The sequence below is a fragment of the Calonectris borealis genome, chromosome 3 (assembly GCF_964195595.1).
Source record: "Calonectris borealis chromosome 3, bCalBor7.hap1.2, whole genome shotgun sequence".
Taxonomy (NCBI): Eukaryota; Metazoa; Chordata; class Aves; order Procellariiformes; family Procellariidae; genus Calonectris; species Calonectris borealis.
In genome coordinates, this window is record NC_134314.1 from 50,147,636 (window position 1) to 50,166,609 (window position 18,974).

Genomic DNA, 18,974 nt, shown 5'->3' on the forward strand with positions numbered 1-18,974 from the left:
CTGCGGAAGTCCCTTAATGAATTTGAGTGAAGCAGTAAAAACACATTATCTGTGAGAACACTTCCAGCAAAGTGTCCTCTACAACACTCTTATTTCTGTCTGGAGATGCAGAGACAAACAGATGGGGCTGTTTACAACCACCTCATGCACACACACTACTGTCTTTATGCTTTTAGAGAATCTGCCCTGTGTATGTGCCAGAGGCAAAATTAAAAATAAGAGATGAAGCAAAATATCTAATCTCCCTTCAAAGACTCCAAGCCATGCTGTCACACTGTTGCTTAACTCTATCTCTTAGGTCCTTTCACCTTTTTCCAGGCTAGACTTATTTAAATTTCACTTTAGGCACTGGATCTATTCTCTGTCTCCTTCTATTCCACTCATCTCTCTTTCTCCCCTCTATTCCACTCTTACTCTTCAGATGCAAAATCCTACATATAAAATAATTAATTCACCCTCCAGCATTTCTTGTATAAATTGCAGGTATTAAATATGCTAAGCATCAAAATATAACAACTGTTTTTCTAGACTCTTAATTATTTTGGTTGAGTCACCATCCCTGGAGGTATTTAAAAGACATATAGATGTGGCACTTATGGACATGGTTTAGTGGTGGACTTGGCGGTGTTAGGTTTTACAGTTGGACTCGATGATCTTAAAGGTCTTTCCCAACCTAAATGATTCTATGACTCTATGTTTTCAACAAATTTCTATGAACTTCCTCTAGAAGTTCCGTATCTTCCTTAAAGTCCTGACCAGGGCATAGTATTTTATCAGGGGCTTACCAAAGCTGTGTTTAGTGGAAAGATCACTTACTACTTAAAATGTATATTTAGCATGATCTTTTTAGTCACGATACTTGTTATGAGGACAAAGCAGTTGGCTAAGAAGAGCCCTGTATTTTCCTGAACCTGTTCCATATCATCTGTAGCTTACACTGTTTTCCATAGGAATAATTTCTCTTAACTTTATAAGCCTTAAACTTAGCTAATTCTTATACACTTCACTTACATGTGAGGAGTAGGCACCTCCAAAGGAGTCTCCACGCTACTAAACTGAGGTATCTGCCTGAGCCGTTGGTGCACCTACAATATCATTTCAGCTCAAAACAAAAGTGTGGTTCTAAAGCCACAACAGAGAGGTTTCAGTGTATGCAGACTGAATTCCTTCTGGATGAAACAGTAGCAGATACACTCCAGGAGTACACCAAAAGTACTTCAACCGATAATGGCAATTCGGTTGACAGGACAGCACTACAGCTAGTCCAAAGTAAAACCCTCAGAACGGACATTGGATCCTCAGCACAACCCATTTCACTCCTGCAATTATTATGCCACACTGCTTGTTACTGTAGATGCAGCTTACGGCCTTCCAGGGATTGCAAAGGGAGCTCTGGGAGACCAGCTGACACAACCTACCTGATTTCAGATTCTGAAGTGGGATAAATCCCTCCCTGGTTCCCAGATGTCTTACCCTTGCTTGGCTATACTGAAATGCAGATTGTCATAATGGGACCATTTAACAAGCAGTTCACACTGTTATAAATCAGTAACCTGCTGTCCTTACTTTATTATCTGCCAATCTTTGTTGACTCCAAATACTTTATCAGCAAAGATTTTACTGTCTAGATTCCTGAGGAATTTACTGAACAGCATTAGATCTCACTCATTTCTCTCCATGTTCACGTCTCACAGAACCCGTTTGTAGATCATCCATGTCTGTAATTTTAACTCCACTACAATTTTAACTGTGCAAACTTTTAAATCCAGGGGCCTTTGTTTTATCAAGGCAAAAAGCCTCTCAGAAAATTTGAGCCTTTGATGGCTTTATAAACCATCCATGCAATCTTGCCCTCCCAAGAGGCAGCAGGCATATTTGACCACACCTGTTTTTCATGAAACCATGCTACATAGGACAAATATGTTTGTCTTTTAATTCTTTATTCATGGAGTACCAATGAATCATTAGAGCCTTGGGAAACAGTTAAAACAGAGTATTAATGCAGTGCTCATCTACTATTTATGAAGTACTGAAGCAATATGCCATGGATCCAGATCCTATAGTACTAGGTAGCATATAGATAGAATGGAAGGGTCCATGCCCCAAATCCTTTAAACATCTAATACTAAAAGCTGTTAGACCTGTACAATAATTGCTTCATGGGGTTTTACATTAGAAATGTTAATTACATACATGTATGTATTTTAAATTGCTTTTATCTTTTGTTCCTTGTTCTAGTTGTTCCAGCACTGCAAGCAAAGGGTCTAATCCTGCTCTTACGAAAATCAGAATGAGTTGCTCCAAGTGTGCACTGGAGCATTAATGAACACAATATACCATGGCACTCCTTGGAAAGGTGGACAGAATGGGAAATTCTTACACAGCCTGAATGAACATGATTTTTCTGTTCACATCACTAGATATTTTCCTGCTTTCCTTCCAAGTAATCATGGTTAAGAACTTTCATAGTTCTATGGCAGATTTCATATTTGATGCCAGCTACAAATGAATCAATGCATTTTCTTCTTTCCTTCCAATTTCTTCTAGAGGTCTTAATAGAGATCCACAGTATGAACTTGTGGCAAAAATCATCACTATTTTTATACAAGAGTGGTGGGGACAGAAGTCTTTTACCTATTGTTGCCACTTCCCACAGTGGGCCCCGGAATACTGTGGAAGTGCTGGGAAGAACTGGCTATTCCCAGTTTCCTCTATTTCTCCACTGCCTCTTAAGCCTTGCCCTATCACACACTTGCCTACTGGAGCCATGCCCAGTTGCCCTGGTGGAAGAAATATATAAACATGGAAAAGTGGCAACTTGATGTTAAAACAAATATCAAAGAATACCATAACATGGGAAAAAATCATATTGCCTCATAATATAAGATGACTGAGGATTGCGTCTGCCCCGTTACTTGCAGTGGCATCTTCCAATCTCTCTAACAAGACTTGGTGGAATTCCTTCAGAGCGCACACAGACTTGCAACCCAGGAGCTAATCAAAGCACTCTCACCTTAAGAAAATCACACTTGGCTAAAACTCTTGCATAAGTGATTACAGCAACACAGCAGAATTCATGTTTATTACCTGAATTGTCTGGTAAACTGAAGGATCAAATCCTTTCACAGTCACCTCCCGGAAAACTCTTGGCTCCAGTTCCTCTTTGGTCAGATCACAGTGATATATAATACCTAAAACAGAGTGCAAGTTTGTCAGCTTAGTGTACGTCCATCATTAAAAGGATGCCGGTTTAGGTACTGTGATGGAGCAATGAATGGCAAAGGTAACTCAGCAGGGTGAAAAACGGTAGCTCCAGACACATTCTTTCAGTTAATAAATAATTTAACACATACATATATGCACTTCATCTAGGAAGGGTGCAAAGGCTTTCTGTACAGAAAGAATAATTCTCACCGCCCATACAAAGCCAGGTATCCAAAGTGGGTTAAGCAAAATGGAAAAAAGGGTTTTCATAAAGTTACACAGCACTTATTGAGAATGATAATGTTTGAAGAAATAAGTATAAAATCCATTTTAAAACATCTCCTCTAGAACCATCAGACTGAGAATAAATATATCAAGAATTTCATTCAGGTCACCATTTTTCTCTTTATAATAAAATATTTTGAAATTACAATACAAACAGGCCCCCAGATAACAGAAAGAGCTGAGCATCCACTTGAAATTGTGACAAACTAGCACAGGTTACCTATGTAACTGAACAGAATTTGGTCTCATATAATTTATTTTACATCCTGATCCTGCAGGTTTGAACAACTTCACTTGCTTGAGTTGCACCTATGATTTCCAAAGGATTGTGCACATGAGAAAATTAATGTCTATAAGCAGTACAAAACTTCTAGGTTGCAGCAGAGGCAGAATCACAGAGACTGTAGCAATCTAGACACTACACAGATATAGAAGAATTTTGCATTTATAGACTATAAATCGCATTTCCTGTCATTCAACCCTAATAACATTTGAGCGTGTGCCACACAGTATGACTATTGTTTTGTTTGCACACTGGTTAATATACTACAAAATCCTAATATTCATAGATATACTATAGATACATATGATACATAAAACTAACCTCAGTGTTAATTATTCTTTGTTTTTCTGCTTTACAATAAGCTGGTGTCTGTAGAATTTTAAATGTATATCAGGGAAAAGAACACTAAGAGTTAAGGCCACAAGCCCTCAATGTAATAAAATTAACCAGGGTGGACAGGACTTGATTGAAATATTGCTGTATTGTGTAAATTTTAGATACTTTCAGGAAACCAGAAGTAATTATTACAGAGGTTATAGCTATAAAAAATTATATTGAAACATGAAATAATGAGGAAACATGTCTGATACAAGGGAGCTACCTCATTAAATCACTTTTATAGACTGTGGAAAATCAAAGATACAGATCGGCAAAGGAACACAAATGAAAACCAACATTTCTAATAACTGATAAAGCCTCTTTCTGCAATGGTGAATTAATAGGGGAATAAAAGTAGGACTACTCTAATCTGCTGGGAATTTTTTTTCTTCATTTGTCACAAAGTGACTAGCAAGCCTAATGCAGGGTGACAGGTACAAACAAGCATTAAAGCAGCACATCCCTTAAAGATTAGGATCCAGAAAGTGATGCAAAAGCACAAAAGAAGGCACACCAGGTGGTCACAGGCAGAGCAGTCATTTGACACATATACAGCTGCCCAAGCTGGATAATGTATTGGCAAACATTACACACAGAGCAGGCAGAACAGCTGCATATTAGGAAACCACATGATGAAGCATAAGCATCATAGACTGCATTTCAGGAGTCAATCAACCTAATATTACCTTAACATGCAACTGAACCCCTGGTACTGCATCTCTTGTTCTGTCATATTTTTAGCAGCATGGGAGTTAATATCCAAAAACATAGTAATGTTGAGGCCTGCACTCTTTTGCTGGGTGCTAAATAAATGCAAAACACTAGAGTGCTCACTTAAGCATCTGACTGGAGTAGACAGCAGGGATAACCATATTTTTCAGAGAATAGCAGAAATTATTTTTATGGTGTCAGCATCTATGGTTTTAGAAGTGCTTTATTCATTATTTCATATATATGTTTACTATCACTTTTGCTGTAGGTATTAAACACCAGTATGTTAATTTGTTTCTCATTAGAAAAAAATATAGTGCAACTTAATACAAGTGCAAATTATATTGATTTCTAATAGTAAAGTAGGAAGATTTAAGTTAACCAAGGACCATCCCTATACCTTTTGTCAGGTTATTTTACTGATAGGGTGAATGGAGGTTGCACACAAATTAAAAAATATCCACACACCTCCCTAAAAATTACCTCTCTGGTCTGCTTTCCTCACCCTTTCCTTATTCACATACATTCTACCTGCATTTCTTCCCTTCCTCTTTCTTCTAGATTCCAGGTCGCTCTGCCCCAGTTAACAGAGCTACACTATGGTGAATTCTCTGTAGATGCTAAGCACGTGGATGAAAAGGAGAAAAAAATCTGCCTAAGCAACCAGCAGGCAGTGAGAGCAGCCATTGCTGGCTGGCTGGCAAGCCAGGGGCTAAAACAGATCTCAGGACTCTTCCCCTCCACATATTTAGGAGCTGCAGAGACTCTACTGGCTCAGCTGATATGAACGGTGCAGGCTTATAAGACTGGCAACTTCTGGCACACGAGGTGGGATGTGAGCAAGTAAACTATCTGAACCATCAAGCTGGGATGAAGTTAGAGGTAAAAGCAAGAGTATCCTCAAGCTTCTCCCCAGATGCAATGGCTGCAATGATCTGAATGTTGTTTAAATGTTTGTTTAAAAAAGGAACTGGAAACATAATATATCTTATTTCTGGTTACGTAAACAGTAAGATAGTAATAGGAAATTCATCACACACATCTGCTAAGCTTGAAACATAATTTTGATAATTTGACACAACCCTTTCTAGCAAAACCAACAAACCTATCAAAACTATTATACAGCCATTTTGCAATGTGGCTGTGCTCTAACTGAAACAGACCAAAAATATATGTCAGATGCTATAAGAACATTTTTGATCATCTTATGATTCATGATCACTCACAACCCTGGAAGAAGATAAAGATTCTGGAGCCTATCTCCCCTCTCCATATTTGAATCCTGTCCTGTATTAGCCCTATTGATTGTTTGGGCCATAAAGAAAGAAAGAAAGGGGAAAAAAAAAAAAAGAGAACAGCAAATACATTTTCTTGTCATATACTAGCTTGACAATTGCATAAAAACTCCCCTCCTATTCAAAATCCTGGAATACTTATTGGTGTGCCACACCCATATTACGTAATGCTTTGGACAGCTCTGGCTTTTCAGGATTGTACAAAGAGGATTCCTACAGCAATCCAACACCACCAAGTGTTGTAAGGACAGATAAGGATGTTGTAAGGATGCTCTAATGAGGCTATGCATAAATGAATCACAAAGCTGTCAGAGAAAGAATTTTTGTGACTTTTATTAATGTTCTTCAAAATTGTGATGAAAATCACATTAAATACATGAACAATTGTCTTCAACAGAGTTTGTGAACTTACATCTTGCTGTATGAAGCAAGAGCTTTGAGAATGCTACAATTTCATCTCTACTACAAGCCAGTCTTGAGTAATTTCTCAATGCAGGTGTCTCAAATATTAGTAGGCATATTATTCAGGCTTCATGGATCACGGACTGGTACATTTTGAAGTGCACAACCACTACTTACTACATGGGGGGAAGCAGTTTTATCTGCATCTTAGACATACCTAATAACTACCAAACAACAGAAAATGAGAAAGATATTGTTCCCAGGAAAAGGAACAATAACTGACAGAAAAAACAATCTTACCTGGAGATAAAAAGGAAGTAAACTGATAGAATATTTCAGTGTCCTTCTTTTGGCCACTATATCCCACAATACTGCCAACCTCTAGGGGGAAAGTCTTGAGATGTGCACCAGTAGCTAGATCATGAAGTTGCAGGATATTCTTCACATCATGCAGATAGCACAAAACCAGGAAGTTGGACCTCACACAAGCAACCCATTCTGCAGAGTGTGGAAAAGAAAAACAAAGCCACAGAAAATAAAAAAAAAAAAGTAAGAAAGAAAACACTCAGACATAAACTGATTCTAAAATTCTTCAGCATACCTAAATACATGCACCAAAATTTCTGACATGCATTGAATTTAACTCTTAAATCTTTAGAAGTCACCTGCCTTCTGAAACAAAAAAATGAATCCAAAAGTAAAGGCTGACATTCTTTGGAAATGCACCAACCATGCCACTTGAAGCTGATCTTATGCAGACGCAGGAATAAAGAATTGCTTAACCAAGATGCTTATGCATTTGGGGTGCTTATAGATCAATACTGCTCTTAAATATCACATATTTCAATGCAAAGCCCAAGCAAAACATTGATATTTGCCAGCAGTACTTATAGAAATGCATGAAAATCAAAATAATCATTATGATTTAGACTCAAGCTAAACTAGTAAGAACAAAAAGACATGTGATGCTGTATTGCACATTAAAGTACAGAACCTAGAGGTTACTATTCATCTTGTTTTTATTGCTTAAGTATTCAGGAGGCTATTCTCGGAAGCAAGCTCTACTGGGTGTAAGAAAAAGGCTATTCTGAGGTGATATCCTCAACACGCCACTTTCAGAAAACCCACATTTATTCAAGAAGCTAGTGTTGTTAAACAGCATTCTTGAGACTCTAAGGTAGTAGGAAGAGGATACAGCACAGTGAACTCAATCTGGCAAAAGGACCCTGGAACAAAGCTCTCTGCAGAGGTTCATTTCCTTTATGCCTCTCCTGACAGTCCTGGGCCCCCGCAGAGCTGCCCACCTCGGCTGTGCAGCTGTGCAGGAATGAGAGCTTCTGCTTCACAGAACCTTTCACATTCTGAGTTTGTTCCTCAGAAGAATTAAAGAAAAAACCACCAAAGATATGTGAACTTTTTCATGGAATGCTAATTTTTTTAATTGAACTTCGGAAAATCCAAACTGATTAAAAAAAAAAAAGGTCTGGGCTGGCAATTTCTGCAAAAATCCCTGCGGTTCTACTGATCATCTCACTTCAGTCCACATCTTTATATCCTGTGAAGTGTAAAAACTCTTCAGGGCTCCAGTTCACCCAGAATATATCACATAACATATTCTCTTCTGTCTCCTGTGCCATTGGCTTTAGATCTTTAGTGACAAGTCTATTTATTTACTCATGCAGACAGGAAAAAGAATGAAAGCTCTTCATCTCTCAGTATTTCTGTCATTTAGGAAACGGGTTACCCTATTTTGCAAAAAAAGTATTTCAAGTTCTTCTCATTAATTCACAAATCAAATACAAACTAGACAAAATACAAACAAGGTTAAAAGTCAAGAAAAAAGTATCTGGAAGGAGAGAATGAGGGATTTTTTTTTATTTGTAGGACTAGGTGAGTTGGTGATTCTTGTCCTCTTCCAACTATGTATGTGCAACTTCTGCCCTGACAAGTCAGACTGGAAACCTAAATCATGGACAAGGTATCAGCATTGGACAATGCCTTCTCTTATCTGCTGGAAGCAAAAAAGAAAAAGATGGACTCAAATGAGCAAGAAAAATCAGGCAGGACTGACTGGGGCATGCTGTAATGTCAAAGTAGCACTGTGAGATGGGGAGTTTAAAATGCCAACATCGGAGGAAAAAACATAGAAAATAAAACAGAAGCAAGGCAAAATTTACTAAATTTCAGTTTTACACTATTTTATATTGCTCACATTTTAACAGTTCTTTCCAGTTTCCCCAAAGCCCTATAAAACCAAGTAATTTGAATTCACAGAGTTGCACTGAAGACAGTCTTATAAATGCGTCTTTGCACATTCAGGTTCCAGAAAAAAAGTATCATGTGCCACTTCCATTAAGGGTAAAAAGCTCTTCCTGAATTGAAGGTCAAAACTCATTATTCTGTAACACTTAGCTTCTTTAACAGTCCCTGCTTTCATCTACAGTTCAGGTCTGTCACGCCTCCCTAGAGCTCGAAGACCTTCAAATCCTAATAGCTCGATAGTCTACTTTCCTTTTAGCTTGTCCTGAAGGACCAGTGAAATTTAACACTAGTCTGACTTTCTAGCCATATGAATTTATGCTACATAAACACCAAAATAAAGCTTTATTACTCCCCTCTTCCCAAAGACCACCACTGATATCTTTTCCCCCCAGACTAACTCCCTCATGAGCTTCTAGCCTAAATCCGGGAATTTTCAAACCAAAGCAATACTAATTGAAATTTCAACCATGAAGCCATGACCTGAAATAATAACATACAGCACAACATAACACTGTTTATAAATCAGTAATTGATGTGTAATTTTAGCTCTGGAGTGACTTAGATTTCTTAAGTGAGGCTGGAGAACAGAATAAACTTTGTAAGTTTAATTGTTATATGCAGTTATGTATTTTGAAATATAGAATCATTCTTGGCTGTATGAACAGGGGGAATATGCAGTCATTTAAAATATTTATTACATTGTCATTGCACAAATCTGCCAACATTCACATGTGTAACTGGTTTATTAACACAAAATATGAATTTAAAAAACAGCAGCCCTACAGTAACACACCATTTTTGCCTGCAGAATTAACTGCTTTGCAATAAGTATGAGATCCCATGAACTCCATTGGTATTCTCAGTAACATCTGTAACTGAAATGTCCAGTTTTACTCTCGAAATTTCCTGACATTTAAAGTTTCACAAAATGGATTAGAGACACTCTCAGATCAACTTCAAATGTATATAACATGTAGTGTTGCTTCAGCAAAAATACTACTTAAGCAATCATTATTTTAAAATTAAATTGTGATGACCCTTGATTCCTCACTAATCACTTGATGAAGCATTGCAGTTTAATGGATGTTTTCATTAAAAGTCAAGGTACATTATTACTTCAACTTGCATATTACAAAGAGATATTACTCTTTTATTAAAAAGATTCAATTGCCCAGGGATAAAGCTGCTGGCTTATGTGGGGATTCCTGCTATTGAAGAGCTTGCCTAGGAAGCAGCAATATTAACTCTCCATCACCCTTTTGGTTTACAAATTAGATGCTCTCAGCAAGGTGAAGGTAACAGATGAGAAGACAACGCAAAATGTTTTTAAAACTTTCCATGAGCTTTCCATACAGCTTCTGTGTATAATACCTATATTATAACTGGTTTCGGTACATTGCTAACTGCCTCCAAAACTACAAAGAAATGCAAAAATCAAAACAGAACAAAACACTGAAGCAGACTATAAAGAGCAGAAGAAAAAAAAGACACTAAGAACCAACACTTATATACATAGCAAGCTAAAACAATGCTGAATTATTAACAAGAGCTATTTTTTGACTGCAAGCTACAAGCTGAGTCTCTGTTACTCCCATGCTCGGCACTGAGAACTGCAGATACTGTCAAGTTTGTTGCAGTAGCAGTCAGCCTCCTTGGTTTTGCCCATGCTTTGCAGAACGCATCCTGCATGCCTCTGTACTTCCTGGAAGCTTTTAAGATTGTGTGCTTGCAAACTTCACGTGACTAAAAGCTAAGCTTGACACCATTGCTGTAGGCTCCCTTTATAGACAATGGGCAAAAATAAGCATCTTTCGAATGCAGTTCACCCAATTATTTTGGATACCCTGTACTGAGATACTGTGAATTGCTTGCTGAGCAGTTTCACTCACACAAGTATTTTTTTAAAAAAGCTAACCATCCCAGACCTCTCCAATGTATAAAGTCAGTTTATTTTCAGTTAATACCAATGAACAGAGCAGTTATTCTCACAGTTACACCTAAACCTATCAACTGTTCTCCAGCATACTTACAATCCACCTACTTACAATACCCATCAAGCAAAGGATTTATTTTACTAAACAATAAACATGTAGAGGTTGCCTTTTCCAACCTCTACAACTCTTGGCTCAGGCATCAGAGAGAGATGGACACACTTGGATGCACTCATAGGTACTGAAAGCAGGTGTGAAGAATTATCCTTGGTACTGCCCATTTCTCTCTGAAGATGAGCGATCACTTTGATGACTACAACAGGTTACACACAATTCTTCAATAGCTAAATTTGAGCTAGAGGAATTATACTTCTTAACAAGGCTAGAAAACTGAGCTCAACCATCTCTAGAAGAAATGGTCTAGTTCAACCTTTCAGAAATTAATATACTGCTACTTTCCAAAAACTATTTTATTTTGACAGCTTTCATTAGTAGCAAAGGCATGCCACTAACTCGACACCTGCAATGTTGCTATGAACAACTTATGAAATAGATTCAGGAAAAAAAAAAAAGGTTGAATCCTCACAGCAAACATCTGTGCCACTAATCTTAATTTCTTACGACAGTTCTGACACTTCATTTCTGCAGCAGTAACTACAGCATGTTAAGTGTCCAACTGTACAAACATGCTTTGACAGATGCAGGCTGAAATGTTGATGGAGAAGAACATGCCAAGCTAGAAGAGCTAGGTAGCCATAAGCCCTCAGCAGAAACTGCTGAGTTACTTGCTGTACTATGTGCTTGTGTGTCCACTCAACAAAGAATGAATATATTTTAATGGACTGTCAAAGCTTAGCTGGAAAATAAACCTGGAAGGTCATTTTGGTTTCTTTGGTCATCACAGACAGCAACCATAAACATCAGTGTCTCTGCAGATTAACAGGTATCCATGCTGATCTCAATAAAAACGACCTGTAACCACCACTCAAGGCTACTTATGGGTAGACTTGCAAGCAAAGCATGAGCAATTTACAGAATAAAACATGAATCATTCTGAAACATGTGCGTAAATGTTGACGAGCCCTCACAACATATGAAAAGGCATGTATCTTCTCTCTGAGACGCCATCCTCAGTGACAGCCTGCCATGTTTAAGTTAAAGGAAAAGCTCCAATCAACTTCAACAAGACAAGAATTTTATACCCCACATACTCTCAGTATGGAGAAACAGTGAGGGGGGCTGGCAAAGCTCTTCTGAAGCTGCAAACCTCAGGAACAACGCTTTCTTAAGTAACCTACAGGCTTTACTCATCTGTGACTGATGCAGGTTTTCCATGGTAAACAATTAAACAGAGCCACAAAAGCCTTACCAGGGCAGCAGAATAAAACTTTCAGTCAAGGACATGCATCTGGACCATATCCCTTCCCCATGTCCCCAGTGACCGAGGGACTGTAGCTGGCTTGGCCAGATCTTAGGGAGTGCTTTTTCTTGCTGGGAAACACTGGAACTAAGCCACATCCCAGGTTTTTTTTATGCATTTCACAGTAGAAGCTTATCAATCTGATTGTTTGCGTTGCAGCCAATTTCGTCACCTCTGCCACACTTCTGTGCTAGCCGCCTCTACAGGGTGCTTCCTCTGGGCTATACATAGAAGGTCACACGACTGCTCCTCAGAACAGCCACACAATCCCTCACATACCCACTTTGCAAGCAAAACTCCCAAGAGCGTAAAGCTCTGGGTACTCTGAAAAACACCACATGGTAACGGAGAGCACAAGCTTGCTGATGACTGAGATGAACATGAGGGATTACTCACACCCATGTACATCCTTGTCATTCAGGATCAACAATTTTGTGGTACTCATTCCAGACTTTCCCTCCTGGTTTCACTACAGTGCCGAAAGATAACTATTTATGTTGCAATGCATTTGATGATTCTGGGTGGTTGCTCAGTATATTGTCTCCACACTGTATTTTCCACTTACTTGAATGTAAGTCACATTCAAAAGAATTAAATAAAATCTGAAAGAATGCCTGGGACTTTTTTTACTTAATGCTGTACTTCAGGTGTGGATAGGACAGTGTCCCAAAATCTGGCTTTAAAGTTTAAATTTGTAAAAATTCAGCTAGAAATCTTTGTCACACTGCTGCAACATAACAACATTTTAGTTGCAGTAACTCCTCTCCCCAAAGTCCTAAGCATTTATGAATTAGCTAGCAGGTTAAAGGTATGAAGAAAAATACTATTTTTCACTTGGAGTGCACATTCTAGCTGAGGGAAGGAAGCATTTTGCATGCACTGAGTTTAGGTGCGAAGACGTGTACAAGCTACAGGAGCATTGCTAGCTTTGCCCCTGCTTGTTAAATGGCCAACTGAGATTCAAGGAATTGTTCAAGATCACTCACCTCATCTACGACACATTCAGGAATATGTCTTATTTATCAGCTCTCCCTACCCAAGAGATCTGTTCTGTTTTTCTTTTCATTGTCAGAAGTACAGGGCTGGATAGAACTGCTACTCTCAAGCTGCCCTACTCCACCAGTACTGGGCACTTTTGGAGGGGGTCACAGTTCTCAGAATTAATCATTTAACTTTCTAAAGACAGCAGATTCATCTTATGCCTTAGAACTAGGGTCACAGTGTCTGTAATGATCAGTGTGCATTTACGGTTTCAAAGCTGCCTTTTAACTAATTCAGCACACCCACTTGCAGCTATGTGATCATTTAAACCACTCCTTCAACATTAGATGTGAATCTCTCCTATGGTTCTATTTTAGACTCCCTGAAAATTAAAGTAACACTTTATAAACAAACTCCAAAGGAGGGGGAAATAAGTCTCATCACACCCCAATACGTTCTGAGGCCCCCCTTAAATTTCATTTTAAAATAGCTGTCATTTATTTCTTCCCCTCAGCTCACAGAGTAGAGATCTAAATTTACCTCAACTCTGCATGAAATCCCTGCTGAGAGTTGTAAAATGAGGTGCGTGTACAACCTCACTGCAGGAATATGTCTTGGTTTTTTCCCTGTATTTCCCGAATAAGCTCATTTATAAACAGTTCTGAAAACAAAAAGGTCGAAGGCAATAAAAAAGTCTATCTTGAAGAATATGTTGTAGAAACCAAATGACATTCACACCTTGTAGGCATGCATGTTTATTTCTTGGTTAGATTTTATTAGCTATAGCATCTTCCCTAAGAATGCTTTATGATACTTTGTGGAATTTCTCTTTTTGCCATTGGTGGACACTGGCAGAGCTTCATAATTCTTAATCCTGAATTTATTATACACAAATAAATCTATTTCTGTATGTGCATGGTGCAGCTTTTATGAAACTGAATCTAAGTTCCCATATAGAAATGAAGAAGGCTATGGCTACCCAGGCAGATCACACCACAGTAGGGGACTTTTGAGCTGAGTATCTATATATTCCAGTAAAAAACATTTGTGACCTAGAGCATCACTAACTATAATATTTATAAAGACATTCTAATACAGCTAATTACATCTGGGTAAAGAGTCACTCCCACACATATGTAAAATTGGACAAGCAGCAATACTTATTTACCCTTTGAATCACTGCTGTCCTAGCTTTTGCAGAAGGCGTTTCATTACATTATCATCTCTGGATCACTCAAAATCAAATTCACTTGACTGCGAGGTTTTCAGGACAATGAATTATTAACTGCCTTCTGCTATAATTATGTCTTTCTAAACCAAATCTTGGAATGATTAAAACAACATGACATAGAGACTGGCTTGCTTAGCGACTTCATCAAGTGAACAAGCGTGTTTTTTATTTATTCAGGGCTACAACCTCCTGAATATGATAAAACTCCCTTACCTTGGTGCTGAGGATACAACACTAATTTGCAAGTGTCACAAAGCAGCAACTGAAAAATTTAAACTTTACTGTAGCACTAACATCTACGTATAACTCATCTTCTTATGAAGACACTTTCATTTGTTAATTTAATCCAATTCCTTTACGTACCACTCCAAAAAAAACTAGGCAGAGAAGTGGACATATGATAGCTTATTCTGGCTTCACATTCAAATACAGCAGAAGCTTAATGACACACAACAGACTCCTGAAAGTCACTCTGATGGTTTTATATGACATATTATGTTTGCCTTCACGTGTTTAAGAGCTGAATGCCTGTTGCGTTTACAGTCTGAAGGCCAGTGCCCTCAGCAAAGCCATTTATCTGAACTTTCCATTTTCTAAATGCAGTTCTTGTTATGTTTGTATAGTCAAGGCTGTCACATATAATCCATTAAAGCAGTGTTGCATGCGTTAAATTTTTTTTTGCATGTGCACAAACATGAACTCAGCACAACTTTGCCTTTAGAATGAAAATAAAATGGAGTTGAGCTAAATACTGCAGTGTAGCGAAGAGCAGATGTGGCCTTTATCTTACTGGGAAGGAATATATAGTCAATGCTTATACAGCCACTGGTCAAAGCTCCTTTGGTTGCCTAGATCATATCTCAGGTAAATCCACACATGGTAACCACACTTCATGTCAATCACATGTTTCTGTCCCATTCTATTTGGACACTCATCATCTGCAAGTCAATTCTTCAACTTGGTCCCACTTTATAAATTGCTGTTCCTCATAACTTAAGCATGGCTTCACAGACTGTCAGCAAATTCACACGCAATCAGAAATTAGAATTGGAAGCAATTTTTCACTTACACCTATTATTTATTCTCCGCTTAGGACTTGAATCATAGAATCATAGAATGGTTTGGGTTGGAAGGGACCTTTAAAGGTCATCTAGTCCAACCACCCGCAATGAGCAGGGACAAGGTAAAGGTACCTCATTTAAGATGCAGGTGGTTCCTGATTCAAAAAGTTCACAATCTTAAGAAAAAGATATGCGTCATCAAGCTCTATTTTGCTACTGTTATGTTTACCAAAATTCTTGCCATACTCTAGACCCCCAGTCGTTTGCAACAATCCTGGGCATGCTCAGAATCACCATTTATGTCACACTGGGGACATACCTTGTCTAGGCTGTGGCAGAAATCATGCATTGTGAAATGGAGACAGAAATTAAGATTTTTTTTTTAGATGTCTTGAAAAGCAAGATCTTAAGAGGAATTTGAAAGAGTAGTCAAATAGGTTTGTTTTAGTGAGGAGAGACAGAAGTTACTGAATATACACAAATCAATCACACACACAGAGAATTCTACTCCTCTACAAAGCAGCTCTTCACCGGAAAAGTAGCAAACGTGAATGAATTTGTATAAAGATGGATTAACAAAAAAAAAATTTAGAGTCTTTTTGAATAGCTGTAGTTATGCTAGTCGGATAATTCATAATTGTATTTGGTACTGTATGGAGAACAGATTACATAAATGTACACAAAGCATCTGTCAGAAACAGTTCAGAGAAGGTTCTTCTGTATTATCTGAAACTAATTCTAAGTTTCAATGGAATTTTCCCAAAAATGATGGTATTAAAAAAATACACCTTTATTTTAATTATATCAAAACCAAAGATTTATGCTTTGAACTTGATTTTATTCTTAGAGAATTCCATGCCCTTCAACTTTCCTAAGGCTTTTTTCAAGTGTTGTCTACTCCTCTTATCCCAGGAACAACAGAAAATCCTGTCTCAAACTCTGACCAACTCTGTTCATAGTGTGCTGCACTACTGCCAGACTTGCTCTTTCCCTTCCTTCTGCTTACAAAGTCCCTCTTGCTGTAATCCTTGTCTGTCTAGTAAATGTTTACTACACTGACATGAAGCAGGAAAATACTTTCCCCTCACTTCCTACAAACAGAACTAAAACAAGGATAGATGAAGCAACTTCACTATGGCCACACAGGATGTTAGAGAGAGAGAGAGAAACGGACCCTAGATCTATCGAGCCTCAGCAAGTCTTTTAATCGCAAATCCTAAACAAAGTTTAAACACAGGAAAAAACTAAGAAGGTCTGTACAAGATCATTCAATAAACTAATTACTGAATTAATTTGAAAAAAGCAGAACTGAAAGTCTTTTACTTGATATGAACTCATACCTAGAACATCTCTTTCATGTTCAGGGACGAGAACTTTCCATTTGGATTCCTCTGGGTCACTGAAGTCAATGTTGATTAACCGGTAATTTGGAGAATGGCGGTTTGTCTTGAAAGTGAACACTGTTCCTTCATTGGTGACATACTCATACTCGGCCTCGAAGTTATCTATCAGCTTCACCCATTGAAGAATTCCTGCAAGATTAAACATATAATGTAATTTCTTCACCTCCTGAAACAAAACCTGTTAACACCCAAGGGCAAGGTCTTCCTGACAATTGCTGTAGGCTCCTTCTTGAACAATGGCAGTGACCAGAAGAGGTACAGCTATGGAAAGGGCTGAATATGTACTAAGTATTAAGAACTTACAAAGAATTCTCCACACTAATAGGCTGCAGTGGAAAAATGCCAGTTCACGGACATGTTAACATACTGGTTTTGAGGAATTTCTAGCAAAATACACCCAGAATATTGACAGAACTATGTCTAGCATTTCACCAGCTTTCCTAAGGGGCTGCTGGAAAGCTCAGATGTTTGCTACAGAGGTGCTTCTACCACACTGACTGCCGTGGAGCCAACACTGCCAAGCACACCAGGTTCTTGCCAACGGAGCTCACAAGCCCCCACTTATACAGACTTCTTAGAATGGGGAGTTGCAGCTGAGTCAAAAGACTCTGCACTAAGCTTTCAAGCGCAATTTTATTTTTAATAGCTTTTTTAAAATTACTGTTTAATTATAAAATAAATTATTATTCTTTTTTTTCTTTCTGCAAAAAAAATTACTTTTTCTTGAAGTGGAAAGTTTTCCATCCTCCTTAAAAGCCTAGAACCTCCCACAGAATAGAAATGATGCTATTTGAATGAGTACAATAAAACTTCAATATCAGGAATTTCCCTGTCAATTCAGAAACATTCCTGAAGCGCTGTTCTGCAGAAGCTTGTCATCACCAAAGGACAACTACAGACAGTTAGCTAAAATGTTAACTTCTGGGTTTGCGAAGAATGAAATTGCATTTTCCCTATCAACCTTCTAGAATATCACGCTCACTAATAGAAGCGCACTTCTCTCAAACATGAATTGCCTCAGTTTACTCACGCTGTACCACAGTCTTAGTATTGACTCAACCTGGAGTTGGGACTGAAAGACTCCACTACTTTTTATTCACAGTTTACTGTTTTGCAATAGGTTTAGGGGCCAATAGAAAGAAAAAGCAAGGCTAGATCAGATCTGTAATATGCTTGTTATACCTACAACCCAACATATCAACCAAACTTACGCATCATACATTAGCTATGCTGAAAAATCAGAATCCTTATTAATACGTGAAATTAAAGCTTTTATAACTTAAAATAACATTTGGCGCACTCTGCCTCTTTCCTAAAACTAAAGGCTGGGTCTTTGTTTTTAAGTATAAACAAATAAACTGTGCATAAATCTGTTCATGAAACTCTATAATGTAATGTTTGCGTCAATAAAACAGCTCATCAGCTTACTTTATAATATTAAAAGCTGAGCAGAATAATGGAAGTAGATCATAGCTGAGCTGTAATTACTGTAAGCTTAAAAAAAAGAAAAGAATAATTGAGGAAGCAGTGAGATGGCTAAGGTCATTTTAAACCCATTAAATGTAATAAGAAAGTATAGCCAGGCCTAGTACATTCATAAAGCTCATATCTCTTAATTGCCGTTTTGGTTTAAGGAAAACTTCCCTGTCTCTTCATGCAAAGTGATAGATTAGCCAATTAAATTCTACTTTTCATACTGCTGTAATACAAACTTTCCAGACAATCCAGTCAACTTAGTATCCTGTCTCTGAGTGAACCAATTGCACGTTAAATCTTGATTTTCGCTGAGGTCCAAAGTTTTGTCCCTCTGAAGAGATTTCATGTTGAAGAAAAATCCTGCTAGGTCCCTCCAGTTGCTCAGAGTTCTATAGAGAAAACCTGCTTTGATGCCCAGTAAAAGAAAGAAAATCCAGCCTACAGTGAACTCTGATATACACCAGTGAAACTGTTTTAAGATCTCAAGTCACATGCACAAGCGTTTTAGCAAATAAAAAACTTAACTGCAGTGTAACACCGTAACAATATTGGAACATTTGTATTTTAGTATCTGACAGAATGAAACCATCCTACTAAAGAAGAACAAGACTTCATAAAAAGGAATCCCCAGACTGTTGAAAAAAAAAAACC

General features: G+C 37.9%; 1 protein-coding gene across 2 annotated transcripts in view; it reads right to left on the minus strand.

Annotated features, from left to right (window-relative positions):
• The window catches only part of PREP (prolyl endopeptidase), a 117,521-nt gene that overhangs the window by 39,819 nt on the left and 58,728 nt on the right, over positions 1–18,974 (minus strand). For both annotated transcript variants that reach the window (XM_075145580.1, XM_075145581.1), the window contains exons 8-10: positions 16,785–16,976; positions 6,859–7,056; positions 3,088–3,191 (exon numbers count right to left, since the gene is read on the minus strand). In XM_075145580.1, the coding sequence (XP_075001681.1) occupies positions 3,088–3,191; positions 6,859–7,056; positions 16,785–16,976 (494 nt within the window). The remainder of the gene's footprint in view (positions 1–3,087; positions 3,192–6,858; positions 7,057–16,784; positions 16,977–18,974) is intronic.